This window comes from Marmota monax, unplaced genomic scaffold, assembly GCF_021218885.2.
Source record: "Marmota monax isolate L192 unplaced genomic scaffold, Marmota_monax_Labrador192_F-V1.1 WCK01_AAM20220418_F8-fsc00018, whole genome shotgun sequence".
In the NCBI taxonomy this organism is placed as follows: domain Eukaryota; kingdom Metazoa; phylum Chordata; class Mammalia; order Rodentia; family Sciuridae; genus Marmota; species Marmota monax.
Window position 1 is genome coordinate 5,347,702 of NW_026692201.1, and position 18,159 is coordinate 5,365,860.

The following is an 18,159-nucleotide window of genomic DNA, read 5'->3' on the forward strand; positions in this document are numbered from 1 at the left end:
TTAATTTTTATTTTGAGACAGATTCTCACTAAGTTGATGAGACTGGCCTTGAATTTGCAATCCTCTCGCCTTAGTGTCCCAAGAAGCTAGGATTACAGGTGCCATTTCTGAATTATTATAGCTCCTTCTTGGTCCTCATTACTGACTCCCTTCACTGCCCTTGAGTATGCAACCAGATTCATCTCAGTGAAATAGAACTTTTAAGTTACAGTCTTATTAAAAACTAGAGTGATTTCCAGTGACTAGAGTTTAGTCAAACTCCATAGTCTGACATTTGCTTCCCTGGTAACACCATACCTTGTCAGCCAAAACAATGCTGTTCTTAGACCCCACAAAGCATTTTGAATCATCTCCTTCATTGTTCTTCAAGCAGTCAATCGGTGTTCCTACCTATAGGCTTTCCTGTGCATTGTCTTCCCTGGAATGTCCTTTTTTTTTTCTGCATTTTTAAACACTGTCATTCTTCCAGGAGCCACACACTATCTCCTCAGTGACATTACTTCCACCCACAGTGATCTTTCTTTCTGGGCTTGGATTTTTAGTTGAAAGCAAATGTTAACACACTTCTTTTGTGTGTATGTCTATGTTCCTGGCCAGACTGTCTGAGGGTGAGTATTGAGTATTTTACTTCTTTGTATCCTTCCCTGTGTGGGCACAGTGGTGGTACTCAGTTTTCTCATTGAATGAATGGATGGATGGGTAGATGAAAAAAGGAATGAATGAAGACTCCCTTTGAAAAAGTTTTCTGAGAATCTTAACCTATGTGTCATCTTCTCTAAGAAAACTTCCATAACTTTACCCTAGTCTCTGTCACATCAGCATTTTAAAATCCCTTTATGACCATCAGAGAATTCTATTGTTTGTCCTTTCATCCTCCCAAAATTGAAACAGAGACTATTTCTGACTTGTTCCCTAGTGTTTATTTAGTATCTGATGCATGGTAGGCATTCAATTAATATTTGCTGAATGAATGAATGAATGAACTTAGCATCACATAGTATGATGAGATCTTTTAGAATGGATGGTGTATGCCTAGCAAGATGTGCGCGGCTCAGTTAGTAGAGCGCTTATTTAGCATGTGTGAGGCACTTAAAAAAATTTTTAATCCTCCTGAGCACTGAAAAAAAAAATTACCCATGAGGCATTTAGGAAATCTCACACTAATTTAGAAACAAATATGCCTTGTGCTTGTCTTATACATTATATATATTTTTAAAAAGTTGGTGTGAATTTGTAATTTGTACCCTGACTAAGCATACCTAAAAAACTCAAAACACTATATAAGAGTATTAAAGGAGCATGGAGTTTACTATTTGAAAAAAAGCCAACATTTAATAATTTGGCAAACAGAACTTTCTTTTTCTAGACAATGGTTTGTATTCTAAATTGGATTTTCACACAGGGTGTTTCCAGAAGGGTGGTAGAAACTAAAGTGACTTGTACATATAGAAGCTTCAGGTCTTCCATCTTTAAGTTTTATTATCCTTACTTCAGGAGTTGCTGTCCACTTGTCTGATTTGCTCACTGATTCTGGTCCCACTAAGGTTGTTCACAATGTTTCCTCTGACTAAAAAGTTATCCTGGTTCAGGAGGATGACAAGCCTCTTTCTCCAGCAAGCCTTCTCCAAGTATCATAACTCCCATAAAGGAATTGACAGGGCTGCTCATTTTTGCTCTTGCACTTTGATACCCATGTATTATGTTCTGTTATTTTCTTCTAAATTCATATCCTTGATTGCCCTATAAGCTCCTTTCTAGTTGGACTGTACCTTGTGTTTCATTTCTATGTCTTTTCATGACTCATTTTGTGAAATGTGCTTATAAAACTCTTGGAAATGAATGTTCCATACCTCATAGCCTGATTGTTTGGGTCCAAGGGAATTCTGGGTGAGGAGCAAGGGTCTTCTGAAGTCCCTCTTGGGGCTGATCCAGTCCCTTCCTGTGGTGTTCTTATAAATGGGAAGAACAGATAGATCAATTTTGTCCTATGCAGGAACCAGCATTCAGTGCAATCCATGTTCAATGATGTTGACCTAAGGGAATCAGATGTTGGCTGAATCTCTACTTCCATCTTCTCTATTTGCATTTTCTACATCTGCCAAGAGAAAATTCTCCTATGGGCCAAATCCTCTCCTTAATTTCATTTGGTCTTTGGCAGAAGAACCAAGAAGTAATGAAACTATAATTAAAAATACAACTCACTTTTACTCTCTTTAAAAAGTTGCATCTATAAACTCTCTTGGTATGGCTATTTTACCATAAAAATGGCTGTGTGTCTTTCTTAGACTTTTATTTTCTTTTTGCCTCTGTCTCAGTGTATCTGATTCTGTATTTTCTTTGTAAATGTGTATGCATTAATTTCTCTGACTTCCTCCATCTCTGATTCTCTACCTTCTTCAATTTTTCCATCTTTTACTTGTTTAGGGGAAAAAGCGTCTCTGGAAGTCCATAAAAGAAAAGATAATTAGCTAAGAATATTTTGAGGAGAGATTCATGTAACCTTACACTCATTCAATTTTAAATAGAAGATGGGGATAGGCTGCATTGAGTAGGGGACATCTGAACAGAGATTTAAAGGAAGTGAGGACGTTAGCCAGGCAAGTATGGACGCAACTGCCTAACTGGCAGAGGGGACAGCTCCTGGGGAACGTTGAATTTCCTGGAGAGACAGCAGGGAGGCGTGTGTATTTGGAGCAGAGAGTGAGGGCAAGAAGGAAGAGAGATCAGTGAGAGTTTGGCAGGTGCCCGATTGTGTAGAGGCTCCTAGGCATTTGTAAGGATTTCAACCTTTACTCTTCTCCCCAAAGGAGATTGTGGAGAGGCCATGCTGGATTCATTTTCTTCAAAAGGACACCTGCTACATCCATTCCTGAATACCTGAATCCAAGTCTTTAGGATAGGACTAGGGAACTGTTGTATTTCTGACAATTTCCTCAGGATGATTCTGATGTACTATTTGGTTTGGGATTGCTCTCTCAAAAACAAAAAAACACCTCATAGTTCTAACTTAAAATACTTCATAAAAAGACAAAAACTTTTATGGTGTCTTGAATATTGGTGATTTAGAAACTTTGGGGATTTTCTAGAAAATCTCGAGGTTAAGTGACTTGTCCAAGGTTATACAGCTCTAAAATGAAAAACCAGGTTTCATATTCACCCTTCTCTCTCAGAGTTCAATGCACTTTTCGCTGTACTGGTCTGCTTAATAAACGGCATCATTTCACTTATTAGGTGGTTAGATTCCCAGTAAATTCCACCATTAGGAACATGGTCTGAACTCAGAAGCTTGGTAAGGTTGATTGGTTGCTTAAATGTTTGGTTATTCAAAGATGAGTCAGATAGCTGCTATAGCTTTAACCTCTGTGGTTAAAAAATCAGTGAAAATGTATTAATCACATTTTCTGTTTCTTTAGAGAAATTTTGGAAGATTCTTACCATTTTAGAATTGGAATGGACCTTACTTGTTCAGTATCTTGCAATGACTCTGGGTCATAATTTTGAAGTAAGCTCTTACTTAATATCATTATAAAACATAAAAGCCATTCAGCTGACTTTGGATATATCTGAGGTTTAGATTTTTAAATACATTTCTAATTTGGTTTTCTTTCTTCTGATTTGTTTCTTGGACATGTTGCTAAATTTTTCCCCACTTAATTAAATTTTTTTTTTTATATATAATGTTGGGTTTCTTGGCCTTGTTCTGTAACTTGGGTCTAAATTATATCTGCAGTGTCTGAGATTGTAGACTTTGCTGTCGTCCTGGGATACGCTGAAGTAGTTACATGGGAATCAGTTCAGAAATCATTTATATAGGCAAGAACTCAGGACTCAGAACTAAGCTGGGGAAATGATTTTAGTGAAATCATTTCTCCTCCACTTCCACGTTTGTGCAAGTTTCATCGATCAGATCTGTTCCAGCAATGGGGGCAGGTTGCATATTCCCACTGAGAACACTTGGTGGAGATTATAGGGATATATTATTTTTTCCTTTCACTAAGCCAGAATTGGCAGTGGAAGCTGCTTGAGCTATTGCTGCTTTGGAAATGGGAGGAAAAATGTATATCTAGTGCATTTCTTCTTTCATCTTCTTTTCCTTCGAAGAACTGACTTTCAGCAAAAGACACTGGTCCCGATATAAAGTGTGCAATTAACCCACTATTTTAGTAAGCTTATTTTGTTGCTGCAACCAGAACTGTTCTAAGAAGAACAGTTTTGGAGGAGGAAGAATTTATTGGGTGCTCATGGTTTCAGAGGTCTCAGTCCATCAATGGTCAATGTCATTCCTCAGGGCCTGAGGTAAGGCAGAATATCATGGCACAGTGTGTGGTGGAGAAAAGCAGCTGGGAATATGGCACCAGGAAGCAAAGAGAGAGAGATTCCCTTCACCACTGACAAAATATATGCCCCAAAGCTACGCCCCTAACAACCCATCTCTTCTAGCTAAACCCTACCTGCTTATGTTATCACCCAGTTAATCCCTATCAGTGAATTAATGCACTGATTAGGTTAAGGCTCTTAAATCCAATCATTTTACCTCTACACTTTCTTTCATTGTCTCACAAATGAGCTATCAAAATCATAACACCCACTAAAGCAACTCAGTCCTATTCACTAACTAACTATGTTGGCGTTATCTGTTTCCCCAAGGCTTATTATTATTATATATATTTTTTGACTGCTGGTGATCAAACTTGTGTATGCTATATATTACCACTGAGCTACATTCCCAGCCCCATTTATTTATTTATTTAGGGTACTGGGGATTTAACCTAGGTGTGTTTGATCACTGAATTATATCCCTCAGCCCTTTTTATTTTTATTTTTAAAAAAATTCTGAGACAATTCTAAGTTGTTTAGGGCCTTGCTAAATTGCTGAGACTGGCCGTGAACTTTCGATCCTCCTGTCTCAGTCTTCCTAGTCACTGGGACTACAGACATGCACCACTATGCCTGGCTCCCCCATTTATTTTTAATGTGGAAAGTTCATCCTAAATTTGTTACTAAATGACTTGTACCTTCGTGATTTAGCTCCTAATGGTCTCTACCAAAAGATTGGTTATAAGTTCTATTTTTAAAATTATAGTCTTGCCTTCAAAAGCCTCAGGAAGTGGCTGGTGCTCTTCTCTTCTCTGGGTAGTTTCTTGAGTAATTCCTCAAGAAAACTGAAAATGTAGACATGTGGCATGAGAATTATGGCTCTAAGTTTCAGTATGTTAAAGCTGCCACCATCAGCTCCATGAAGGTTAATGACTGCAATGGGTGCATAGGAGAGAATCACAGATGAGCTTTAGGAATGATTAACTCCTGACTTTTAACATTACACCAGGGATTAGAATGGAGACCAGTGTTTTTATAATCTAGCTCTGATGTTGTTTGCTCAGGTCCTAAATGGTCCCTTGGAAGTAGAACAGATGGTAGCTATCAGGTTTAGTTTTAAATGAATGATTGTCCCATATCTGTCTGGACCATTTAATGTGGTGTTCTTATAGGCATGGCCCCTCGGCAGCCAGCAAGGAAACCATGGGGGAAGCTGAGATGCCGGGAAAGGACTGACTTACCCTTCCAGCTACTGGGAGTGCTGCCAGCAGAAAACCCTTGGCTCAGGTGCTGATTTGTAAGGGGAGTGCCTCAGTTGAAGAGAGCCAGCTTGCCCAAGGTCACTGAAGTGGTCTGCTCTTAATAACCCATCCACAATCCACATGGGTGTGGGCCTATATAGGTCTATTCTCTCCGTCTAGGACACTCCTAAGTATCATCCCATTTTCAGAAGCCTTCCTGCAGGGAAGCCGGAGGCTAGGTCAGTTTTCTCTCTGCTTAAACTTTCCCCTCCCTCCTCTTGCTTTCTGTCCTTTCACAAAAGTTGATTACAAGAGCACTTTCTAATAAATATTCTGCCTGTTAAATACCATTTCTGAATCTGCTTCTTGGGGAAGCCAATCTGTGCAGAAATAATATGAACAATTTGCTTGTACATTAGAAAATGTAGCGTAGACTTTTTCCAAATGAAGGTTTTCCTGTCATTAAAAGAAAAAGAAAACAAAAAAGCTGAATAGAGAAGTAAAAGTAAAAGAATAAAGTTAGACTAACTTTTCCCCTTCCCTATCTGATTTCGAGATTGGGAGTGATATCTTGCTTTTCTATGAAGGTTAGAAGCCATCATTCTAAGTCTTCAATGGGTCAATTTCAAGAGTTGATGGTATGGGGAAAGGACGAGAAAAATGAAGACACTATTTCTAATTGAATACTTACTACTTTGGGCTTTGCATCAAGACTTTGTGGTTTTGCTTTTGGCCTTATAAGCAATTCTAGATAAAGTCCTTGAGTAGACCATCTCAGTATCTCCCTTGTGTCACTGTGGCTGTGGCAGGAACTACTGAAGAAGCCCATGAGTAAGTGGGCAGTGGTTCCTGACAGCTGTAACCCAGAATTCACATCAGGGAGAGAAGGAACAGCAGCCTTGTTTCTAAAGGCATTCTTATTCTCTTGCAATGAAGCTTGGTCGAGTGAAGGAAGGCATTTTTGACTGTTTAGCCCAGGGTGTGACAAAGAGCAGTTCAAAACTGGAGGCTCCATGGGGTAGAAGTCAGGGTGAAAATTTAGTGACATCCAGGGAAGAGGTCAAAACTCAGGGAGAGAAAACCAAGAAGCATGCAGACAGCTTTTTTCTGCTCCTCCCTTGAATCTTCTGTGGAAATTTGGATTTCCACAGCTGTGTTTAAGGATTCATTCCTCTGCAGGGCCTTCCCATTCTTTGGCATGAACTTCCAAATGATGAGTAGACAGGGAATGGGCTTCTGAAGCCTGGGCCACCATCCAACTTAAGCCTTCAGAGTATGTGGGAAGGTGGGGTGCCGGTGGGGGTTGAGCAAAAAGGATTGTATTCTGGAAGTGTGAGGTCTCCCCTTCATCACCTTCACCTGAGTGTGTTGACAGGCAAGTAAATCAGTTGGGTGGGCCTGGGTTGTGGGGTCCCTATTATTTCAGGAGGGACAACCTATTTTGCTCCGGGATATGCTAAAAAAAAAGTGAGGACTTATTGAGGTCCTACTCAGGCTACCCAGCCCTTCAGGGCTTGGCCAGGGGTGTGTGCCTGCAGGGGACTAGGGACTGAGGCACTAGGGGGCGGCGTCGGGATGGGTGCAGAAGGGACAGGCCTCTGGACAGAGGAGCAGGAGGGGAGGGCGCTAAGGCGTGGTGCCAGTTGCTGCGCCCTGGGGCCCGGGGCAAAGACGAGAGGCGGGGGCACGCTCTGCCCAGTCCCAGAGCCCGGGGCGAGGCGGGAGGGGCTAAGGGGCGCACAGGAGTCCGGGCGGTGGCGCCCGCGGAGTGGGGGCACCTGAGGAGGGCGGTGGGAGGGAGCGAGAAAGGAGGGAGACACACGCAGACTGAAAGTGTGAGGGGCTGTGCTGACGGGCGGGCGGGCGCCCTGGCCCGGGGCCGCAGGCGCAAGAGCCCGGCGAGGTCGAGCTGGGCGGCGGCGCGGGCCGAGCCGAGGGAGGAGGGGAAGGCGGAGGCGCGGGGAGCGTGTTTGGGGCGCCGCGGCGGGGAGGGTGGCGGCCGCCGGTGCGTGCGGGGCGCTGTGTGTGCACGCTCTCCCGCTGGGTGAGGAAGATGGCCCAGAAGGGAAAGTTGGGGTGACGCGCGCTGCTCCCGGAGGCTCGGCGGGGGTCATCGCGGCGAGCCCGACGGAGCGGCGGCCACACAAGCCGGGGGGCGCGCAGTCCAGGCGCCCCCGCCGCCGCGCCCGCCCCCTCACTGCAGGTGGCAGCGTGTGCGCTGGGTCCGGGCGGCCCTGGGCTCGGGCGGGAGCGCGGGGAGACCCGGCCGAGGGATGGGCTGCGCCCCTAGTATCCATGTCTCGCAGAGCGGCGTGATCTACTGCCGGGACTCGGAGGAGTCCAACTCGCCCCGCCAGACCACCAGTGTGTCGCAGGGCCCCGCGGCCCCCCTGCACGGCCTCTTCGTCCAGACCGACGCCGCCGACGCCATTCCCCCGAGCCGGGCGTCGGGACCCCTGGGCGCTATCCGCGTCCGCAGGGCCCGGGCTGAGCTGGGCAGCGGTAGCAGCCCGGGCTCCGCAGCCCCAGCCGCGACCACCTGCAGGGGCCGGAGGCGTCACTGCTGCAGCAGCGCCGAGGCGGAGACCCAGACCAGCTACACCAGCGTCAAGGTAAATGCTGGGCGCTGACACCGACTGGTGGGGGTCCGCCCGCCCCGTCCGAGCAGGGTTCCCACGGGCAGGGGGCTCCGGTGGAGTTGAGGGGCCGTGACGCGGCTGGTTTGGGGAGACTGTCACTGAGGAGTTTACTTTTCATTTGAGGGGGTGATAAGAACCCAAGAAATGGGGACTGAAAAAGACCCCCAGAGGGGTTGACGAAGAGACCTAAACTGATCTTGGGGCCAGATGGAGAAAGGAGCGCAGTGGGAAGCAGTCGGGGTGGCCTGTTTCTCACTGGGGGAGGAAGGCTGTGGCTCGGGAGTATGCAGCAGCGGGGTTGGGTATATATCATTGACAGCATTCAGGGCAAGTCCAGCTGAATGAGATCCGCCGAGCTGGATTTGCATGCCTTGTAGGTAACTGATGCAGACCCAGTACCAGGATATGGTAGTGCCTCCTATTCAGATTGTTACCTGGGAAAGCCAGTCAGGCCGGCTGGAATCTCAACACAGGGATCCAGCGCAGGGATTTGTGAATGAATGAAAGTGTTTGTGTTTTCAGTGAGAGATAGGAAGAGATAGAGGAGCAATGTGGAACCTGTTTGTAGATTTTGCATTTCCCTGGGTTGGCTGTATTGTGGTCATAAATGAGAGAATCCAGCCATGAGTTTGGATTGTCAGCAAAGCTACAGTGAGGGGACATGGTTTCTAGTACAGTGCGGCTCTCTGAAGATGAAGATTTTGCACAGACATTTGATCTTTGGGAAGAGGAATTGTTAGGAAGTTGAAAAAACACTTTAATGATTAGTAAGTAGATATTTCTTAATGTCATTTGAAAATTATTATTCTAATAGTGCAGTCCTATATGTTTTCAAACTACTAATATATCTAAGAATATTTTCATTGTGTCAATTTGGACATTGGGCCTTTTCCCTTATAACAAACAATGACAATGGCACAATTTGCAGAGAAAATGTGCAGAGGAAAAAAAACACGTCTCTATGACAATTTTTTTTTTTTTTGTATCAGGAATTGAACATAGTGGTGCTTAACCCCTAAGCTGCATCCACAGCTCCCCCCCCACCCTTTTTATGTTTTATTTTTAGATAGGGTCTCTTTAAGTTACCTAAGGCCTGGCTAAGTTGCTGAGGCTGGCTTTGAACTTGTGCTCCTTTTGCCTCAGCCTTCTGAGTCACTGGAATTACAGGTGTGCGCCACTGCATGCAGCCATCTCTATAACTCAGTGTTAGATAGACATAGCTTTACATGGCCAGCAGATTATTGGGAACCATTCCATGATTCTTTGGCCAACACACAATTGAATATTTGCTAGTAAAAACCTTGTTCAACAGTTGACCTGGTGTGAGGAGGCTCTGGACTTCATTGGATGAAGTCAGCACACAGTAGAGGAGTGAAGAGAAGGGGTAGTGTGTGCTAACTTCAGTGTGGAAGACCAAAAGCTTCTTTTAATGAACTTAATCTTTTAAAAACAGCATCTGATTTTGCAATATAAAACTTAACTGATGTTTATTTGTAGGTGCAGTGTTTCTTTGGTAGTAGTCATAATCATCATTAGAATAAAAATACCACCTATTGAGCACTTAGTATAAGCAAGGAACAGTCTTCTTTTCTTATTATTGTGTGTTAATAGTGCCTCATTGGCAGAGAATAATCAAAGAGTAGAGACCTGGATTCATGATGGTATTATTTATTGATTGCACGTTTGTTACAAAGGCATATGCTGAACTCTATATAACTTTGCTCTTTTTGGTCCCTGCTCTGTTTCCTGACACATAAAGTGAGCTTTAGGAGCCATTTCAAGGGATTAAAATGTTATTTTTGGTGATAGCATTAAATTGGGATGTTATCAGGAAGGACTATCCTTTTACCTTTTTGCTGAAAAGGACATTTGAAGACCTGAGGCAGTAGTTCAGAATGATGACTGCTCATGAACTATGTGGTCCTTTTTTTTCTGGTTGCTCAAGAGAAATTGTGCATTTTTGCCTTCCAGAGTAGCAAGGACCTCACTTTAGTACCTGGCAACTCTAGCCACTCTGTGTTTGTTTAGTGAGGGAAAGAATAATGAATGAACCCATTCTATGTGTTTTAATGCTTCCCTCAAGAGGCTACTTACAGATCAAATGGAGTAAAAACTAGAGGGAAAATTAGTCCTGATTATTAGCAACTAGAAGAAACTTATATAAATCTCATTCCTACTTGGCTTAAGTGTTCAAAGGCTTGACCTGGGAAGGAATTTAACTCATTTTGTTTTACCAACAAGATTGTCAAATAAGAACTTAATTCATTCCAACCTATTACTAAGAATGTTAGAGATGAAACTGCTGCCTCAGTGATTCCACACGAATTTGCATTGTGTAGATCTCAGGAATTATATATTTGAAATTAAATTTGAGACCAGAGTTATTTATACAGATCATACACCATTTTATCACATAATTGCCCTAAAATATTTAATAGTATTCTTTTTAAGCTGTGACTCAGTGTTGCATTGTCTTTTCTAGTCTTAAAGTTCACGTGTTCTGTACCCTTTTGTAGATGAGATAATTTTATAAAAACTTTACTTTCATTTCATTTTAGAATAAGAATTTTTTTTGCCTTAAGAATTTGAGATAGTTTTAAAAAAAGAGTTTGAGATACTTGCTGGTTGCTAGCTATGTGTATCTCCACCCCTTTCTAAAAACATTCAGGTAGAAAAATAAGGTCTTTGCTATTTGGTTCTATTTATAGTGGTGGTGGGTTTCAATATTTTTTTCCTCTTTGTGCATCAATTATAAACAATACCCTCATTTTCTACTTGGGCTCTGGTGTTCCCCAGAGTGCAAATATGTGTGCTTGATCTCTTTTTATTTTTCTAGCAATAATTCATTTCATTATGCTTTTAGAATGATAAAGCATTATGATGTCAAACATGATGTCAACAGGAACCTTCTTGAATACCTAATTGGCAAAAAAAGATTATAAACATTAATAATTCATATGCAGTACAATGATATCACATGGGTTTCCATTTCTGGTAAGAAGTTAGATTTGTCTCCCAATTGCTGTAAAACTGCAACTTCCTAGCAATTTATCTCCCTCTTGCTTGCCTTTTTAAAAATAGTACTCCAACAGGAGAATCCTGCAGGATGCTCACTCCTGATATTGTGCCAGTTTTGTAATTCATGTTTGGAAATCCTTAGAGGAGATGGTTGAACCTCTCTCTGGGAGGAGCCAGGGATTCTTACAAATCTTTTCTCATACCAGCTGTTGCTATTTGGGAGTATCCAGGACTAAGCAGCCAGTTGTAGTATAGTTTTCATTGTTGATATCATCAACTTGTAGAAACCACTGTAGAGGTTAACTGTTTTGTGGATGAGGCTTGAGAGATTGTTAGTTTCTAAGTGACTTTGCTGATAGCCAGCATCTCCAACATCCTAGTCTCCTCCATGCATTGTATTCATTTATTTATTGAGCCAATATTTAGTGCTAGGAATTCAGGAAATATACATGGAATTTGGTAAGCAAAGCCTAAGAAGAGGGTAAGACTCTTGCAAAAGGATGTGCCTAAACCAGTTTTTAGTGACGTCGACAATATATTCCATGGCATCCAAGAATCAGGATACTCTCATGTTGACTCTGTTTAAAAGGAAAATAAATAAATATTTTTTCTGAGCTTATAGTCATATAATATCATTGAGATACTATTTGAGGGAATGGTGAAGATATTTTAAAAAGTCATTTTTTGTTTGTTTTCTAAGTAAATATTCACAAACTTCAGTGTACACCAGAATCACATGGAGGGCTTATTAAAATACAAACTGCTCACCTCACACCCAGAACTTCTGATTTAGTAGGTCTTTGGTGGGGCCTGAGAATTTGAATTTCTAGTGAGTTTTCAGGAGATGCTAATATTACTGATCTGGGGGCCACACTTTGAGAACCACTCCTATTAAGTGAACTAAATTGTTTTGTTGACCAGATGAATTAGGTGGGACTGCCTGTAGCAGAGAGTATAGTGCCACACTGCCTGTATTTGGGGCACTAATCATAGCCCTTCATCTCAGTTTACTTTTGTATGGGGAACCTACCATCTCTATTTATGATGTCAAATTCTGAAACTTCAAGTTTGTCTGAAAAGTCTCTAAGTGAGGAGAGCACTGGACCATGTAGCCCATTTGGTTTTATGAGGTTCAGTTCTCCATAGAATCCTCTTGGGTTTGCACTTCTTTCCCCTTGGAGTTCCTCATTTGCCTCTGCCCTGGAGGGGCCATGTCTACATGATGGGAAACAGCACTGCAAGGGAGGAGCCTAAGAAGGGGCAGGATGTCTCATGCTCCAGGCCCATTTTCTGTCCTCAACTCTTGGAGTTCTTGCTAGTTCTTTCACCCTCATTTTTCACTTTAAAATGGAGCAAAAAGTTGGGTTAGCTCCAGTGACTCCTGTGAATTGCTTTAGTAAAGCGCCAATTTACCTTGGCCATTGCACATTTTTTCATAGTTTCACCCCTGCTCCTGTCAACACACTGATTTAGAGCCAGTAATCACATTTTCCTAATTTTTCACTGCTTTCATTAATAGTTACATTAGTTTTTAAGGACAATCAGGTAATACTTTCTTTTGACTCCATTAAAAAAGACCTCAAGCCAGAAAGTAACTATATAGTGTAAGCTTCCAGCTTTTTAGAGGTTAGATGGTTTGTATTGAAATCCCACTCTGGTGACCATCAGGTAGGGCTTGGGTCACCAAAGTGGGAAGGGAAAGGGTGGGTAGGTTCTGTGGCACCAGACTGGTGATAGTTTTAAGGCTAGAAATCCAAATAGGAAGGAGGGAGTGAACCTACAGCATCAAATAGGAAGATAAAGTGCAGAGTTTGGAAAACCTTTGGGTTGGGGAGGAGCACTTGAGAATTTTAGGGCCAGGTGGGCAAGGAAAATCTAGAGCTGATGGGTTCCCCAAAGATGAAGGCTGCTGAACCAGGTGGAGACTTCAGATTGGGAAATAGAACCTCTTTGCTTTCCATTCTTTTGGGTGCTTTCTGTTGAGGATGAAGAGCTCAGATTGGAGGCAGCAGTGACTAATCAGAGGGCTATAGATAAACCCTGCACCTGGATGAGGTGAGATTACCCAATTACACCTTCCTTGTTCCCTGATCAGACAGTGTCTGGGAAGGAAACAGATTATAAGTGCAAATAAGTTCATCTGAAAACAATCTCATGGAGGATTATTTCAGATGTGCTGGCAGGATGAAGGAAGGCCAACAAGTGATGCTGCAGCACCCGAAGACTAGAAAAAGAGGGAGCTGTTCCCATGCTAGAATGTCAAGGGGTAGTAGTTATGAGAACCAAAGGAACCAAATCTATAGGACAGGGAAGGTCCCAGAAGCTGTAATCTTAAGGGGGACAAGTAGTGTTTGGAGGGAGCGAGGTGGACGGGGAGGGAGCCAAGGGAGTAAATACCTCCATGTCACTGTCCCCCCTGTTCTTCTCCCCATCCCCTGGCTCATTTTTCCTTTTTATATTGCCTTCCCTTTCATGGATCTTCAGCCTGTACCTTCTTTTGGCTAAACACATCTGAAAATCAGCCTGTTGATTTTGATTGAAAAGGGTCCTATTGATCAAGGTTTCCAGAGTACAAGGCAGGGTGGAGAGTGGGTCTGGAGGGGCAAATCCTGAGTATAACCCATTGGCTGTCTGTGAAAATTGTTAAGAATTTTTCAACATCTTTAGAGATACCTAGGTACAGATGAACTCAAATTAAGATGGGCAGCGTTGATGGTTGTCTAAAATAATGGCATATAAAAATTTCATTGTTTACATTCCCTGTTTAATGATTTAAGATATTAAAATATGTCCAGTGATCTTTGTTGGAGATCTCTAAGTTCCTGTAGACATAGTCTCCTCCTGAGTTCATGACTCTCTGACTCTGATGAGATGTGTTTATATCACTTCCTCTGTGCCTTGCCTGCTGCCCTTCTTTCCCAACTCAACTCGAAATCCAGTGGTTGGTGTGGAGAAAGAACACAGTATTCCTCATGAGAGCATGGAGAGCCAGTTTCATCAGTTTAGTCCATTTTTTTCTCAATTTGTACTTCCCCACTGTCTACAACCTTCTCCCCACAAAAACTAAATAAAAACTACAAAAAAAGAATTTTGCAATTTGTTTATGAACTGATATTTTCAATAAAGGATATATCTTAATACATATTTTAAAAATAGTAAAATGTGTCCTGGAGTTTTTTACTTATTTCTTTATCAGAGGCTTGGGATTGAACCTAGGGTGTCCTGTGTGGTGGTCAAGCACTCTACCTCTGAGCTGTACCCCACTGTTGCTGGGGTTTGTTTTTAGGTGGGGTTACCTTTATCTTATAATGGAAAATCTTTGTAGTTAATTATGTTTTAATAGAGAACATTGCTTTTTAACAAGTTGTACTATAGATTAATTTATTTATGTATTTAAAAAATTTTTTACACTTTTTTTTATTTGTTTATTTTTATGTGGTGCTGAGGATAGAACCCAGGGCCTAGCAGGTGCTAGACCAGCACTCTATGGCTGAGCCACAACCCCTCTCCTATAGTTTAATTTAGAATCCGCTACTGATGGCTCCTCTCCCATTTCCTCTCATCTCTCATTGGCAGATAAAACCAGCTTTTATTTAGCATTTCCTTGCTTTATTCTATACCATTGATTGACTTCTTTTTAAAAAAAAAATTTAGAGAGAGAGAGAAAGAATTTTTTAATATTTATTTTTTAGTTTTTTTTCGGTGGACACAACATCTTTATTTTGTTTGTATGTGGTGCTGAGGATCGAACCCAGCGCCCTGCCCATGCCAGGTGAGCGCGCTACCGCTTGAGCCACATCCCCAGCCCCTGATTGACTTATTTTACCTTCCCATTTCTGCCTCCTTAGGGACCATCCACAGAAAAATATTTTGTGACATGGAGTTATCTTACTCTGCTGACAGTTTGCTTTAAGAAGTTTGTGATTGCTGTAATAAAACCCAGAAACCTATTTTACTTTTGGATAATCCATCAATGAAAGAAAATAATATTTTGCCGTTGTCTTTTGTTTCCCAGGTGATTAAAGTTTTCATGCATGGTTCATAGATTTTACAAGGTAAATAGGGTGGATATAATAACATTAGTTATTATTTAAGTCCTTGCTATTTGCTGAGCACTTTATGTAAATAATTTCACTTAATCTACTTTATTTCATGTAATGTACAGAGCTACAGATTATTATTTCCACTTTAAAAGTGAGGAAAATGAGGCTGCAAGAGGTGGAATAAATTGCTCAAGGTGAGAGATGAAATTTGAATGCAAGCTTATTTGAAGCCAATCCCAAGGTTCTTAACTGTTGAGCTTTATGGCCTCTCACTACATGATCCACTCCTTAGGTAAGGTGCCACCTGGGACCTGTGGACAGCCAGGCTCAAGGCTGACCTATGACTGGTGCTAAATGCAGAGTTATTTGGAGCAAAGAGGTGATAGCAGGTCAGGGCATCAAAGCAGGGTCTGTGGGAACAGAGTTTTCCTCATACACATCCACTGTCACCTCTTCTGTGAGCTTAAACTGGAGTATTGTTTTGAGGTTAGTGAAGAATGTCTGATACACTCAAAATTCAAGAAGTTTTGTTACAACATGCCATTATTTTCACTGGACTCAATGCTTGACATTTTATAAGTGCTGGACTGTACAAAGAGTAGCTGTTAATAGTCATGTGTTGCCATTATTACCATTTCAGCATATAAGTGAGATTTGGGTTATTTAAATATTTTTGAAATATTGGAAAATGTATCCCACACTTTCAAGTAGATTGATTTGGCTAATGTAAACAAACTGGGCTTATCTAGAGATGTGTTATCTGGAAGGTTTGGAAAACCACAACCACGGACCAGGATTTGATCTGCTTCAACTGGATTTCCAAAGGAGAAGGCCCAGGGGAATTCTGCCAGTTGAATGCCCATGCTGAGGTTTGGGTTCCAAGGCTGATGGGCCTGCACAAGCAGAATTTCAAGGTCAGGGTCTTTGGTGTTATCTTGAGATGGTTCCACATGGAATCTTTGTCCTAAACCTGTGACCTGGAGTCTAGGTTTGTGATTGCTTAGAACCATTTTGCATGAGTGCTGCTGGTTTTTGTATTGCTGCATTTCAGGTGGTGTCAGATATAGTAGGTTGCTGGGAAAGTAATACACTGTAAATCTAAGACCTGTTTTCTCAAATAGGAAGGTATAATGATTAGCTCCAGGGACCCAGTTGCCTGTGTGAGTCACGAAACTGAGAGAAGACCCTGAATTCTGGAAATTTTTATAGAAAGACACATGAGAGACTTTTAAGCAACCTATCATGCAGGGGAACATTAAAAAAAAAAGGCTGCATTTTTTTTTTTGACGTCAGAACCACAAATAAATAACATTAAAGCTCTGGAACTGGAAAATGACAGAATTCACCATGGATAGGGCTTTTGTCTGCTCCAGGGTTCCTGCTGAGGGACCCTCAAGCAATAGCTGTGGCTAAATGGAGAGCAAAGTACATTTATGAAGGTCAGCAATGGTCCAGCTGTCCATGACTCACCCACGGTGGTCTCTGGGCCACGTGGGACTTTTTTTTTTTAGCTTAAAAAACTGATAGACTTGCCTGAGAAACTGGGTGACTGTGAGAAGACCAAAAGTCTTGAGCTGAACTTTAATTAGAACTAGGAGTCTTTCCCCATAATCAAGAAAGTATAATATTTAGAAAATAAATGATGTTTAGAAAAAAATAAAGGCAGAATGAGCAAAGTATAAACTTTGTTAGTGGCTGTGCAAATCAATCCAAAAGGGTTTGAAATGATACTAAACATGCAAATAAGCAGAAAAAAACAAAACAACAACAAAAAACTCCTTGTCACTTTAGGAGAATACCAGGGAATCAACTAATTTTTTTTGAAAACTAGAAATAACAGGAAAGATACATGCATTTAATCTGCCTTTCCTATAGAAATTGTGTCCCAGGGAAATCAACTAGTTGGTGAGAAGTTTCTCTTTCTAGAAATCTATTCCAGCTAATAAATTAGCAAATAGCAGAACAAGAATATTACCATTTTACAACTCATGATAACTAATGGACATAAGTCAGCATCACTAACAAGGGTTAATATAAGGGAAAAGACAACCACTATGTTTCCTGATGTGCAAATACAATGTCATCTTAAATGTATCTTACCTAATAATAATTGCTGGTAAAGATGTGTAGGAAAAATAACACATACATTATTGGTTGGACTGCAAATTAATGCAACCGCTATAGAAATTAATATGGGTATTCTTGAAAAGACTAGGAAGGGACCCACCATGGGACCCCAATATACCTACCAGTCTTTGACATTTAACCCAAAAGAACTAAAGTCAGAACACTTTAGTGATACATGCATACCCGTGTTTATAGCAGTGCAATTCACAATAGCCAAGTTAGGGAACCAGCCTAGATTTCTGTTAACAGATGAATGAATTTTTTAAAATGTGGTATATAGAGTATTTTTACTCAGCCAGAAATAAAAGAATGAAATTATGTCATTTGGTGGCAAATGAATGGAACTGGAGGCTATCAGGCTAAGTTAAATAAGCCAGATTCAGAAAGTCAAGAGTCATATGTTTTCTTTCATATGTGGAAGTTAGTTAAAAGGAATAAAAAAGGCATCTGACAAAAATAGAAGGGAGAGTAGAGGAAGAGGAGTGTGGGGAGGGGGAAGGAAGGAAAGGCAGGGAATGGAGAGTGAAATAGACCAAATTGTGTTGTGTGCATGTATGAGTATATCACAATGAATTCCACTTTTATATGTAATTATAATGCACTAATAAAAAATGTATTTACCTCACCCTCACCCTCTGAAACTGAGTTATCATCCGATTCAACTTCTAACTACTAGCTTCTGGCAAACAGTAGGGAAGTGTGTTAGATAGGCCATAGGAACACATCACATGATACAAAGATTGGGGGAAATCTACACAACACAGAACCCAAATT

General features: G+C 41.5%; 1 protein-coding gene across 7 annotated transcripts in view; it reads left to right on the forward strand.

Annotated features, from left to right (window-relative positions):
• Nucleotides 1-18,159, forward strand: part of Pde8b (phosphodiesterase 8B) — a 236,991-nt gene that overhangs the window by 21,628 nt on the left and 197,204 nt on the right. For 2 of the 7 annotated variants that reach the window (XM_046427521.2, XM_058574252.1), the window contains exon 1: nucleotides 7,560-8,170. The exons of 2 other annotated variants lie outside the window; for them this stretch is intronic. In XM_046427521.2, the coding sequence (XP_046283477.1) occupies nucleotides 7,832-8,170 (339 nt within the window). In that variant the 5' untranslated portion in view covers nucleotides 7,560-7,831. Of the gene's footprint in view, nucleotides 1-7,559; nucleotides 8,171-8,946; nucleotides 8,965-18,159 lie in introns of those variants that run through there. 3 more of the 7 variants (XM_046427507.2, XM_046427515.2, XM_058574260.1) reach the window with 2 other exon arrangements.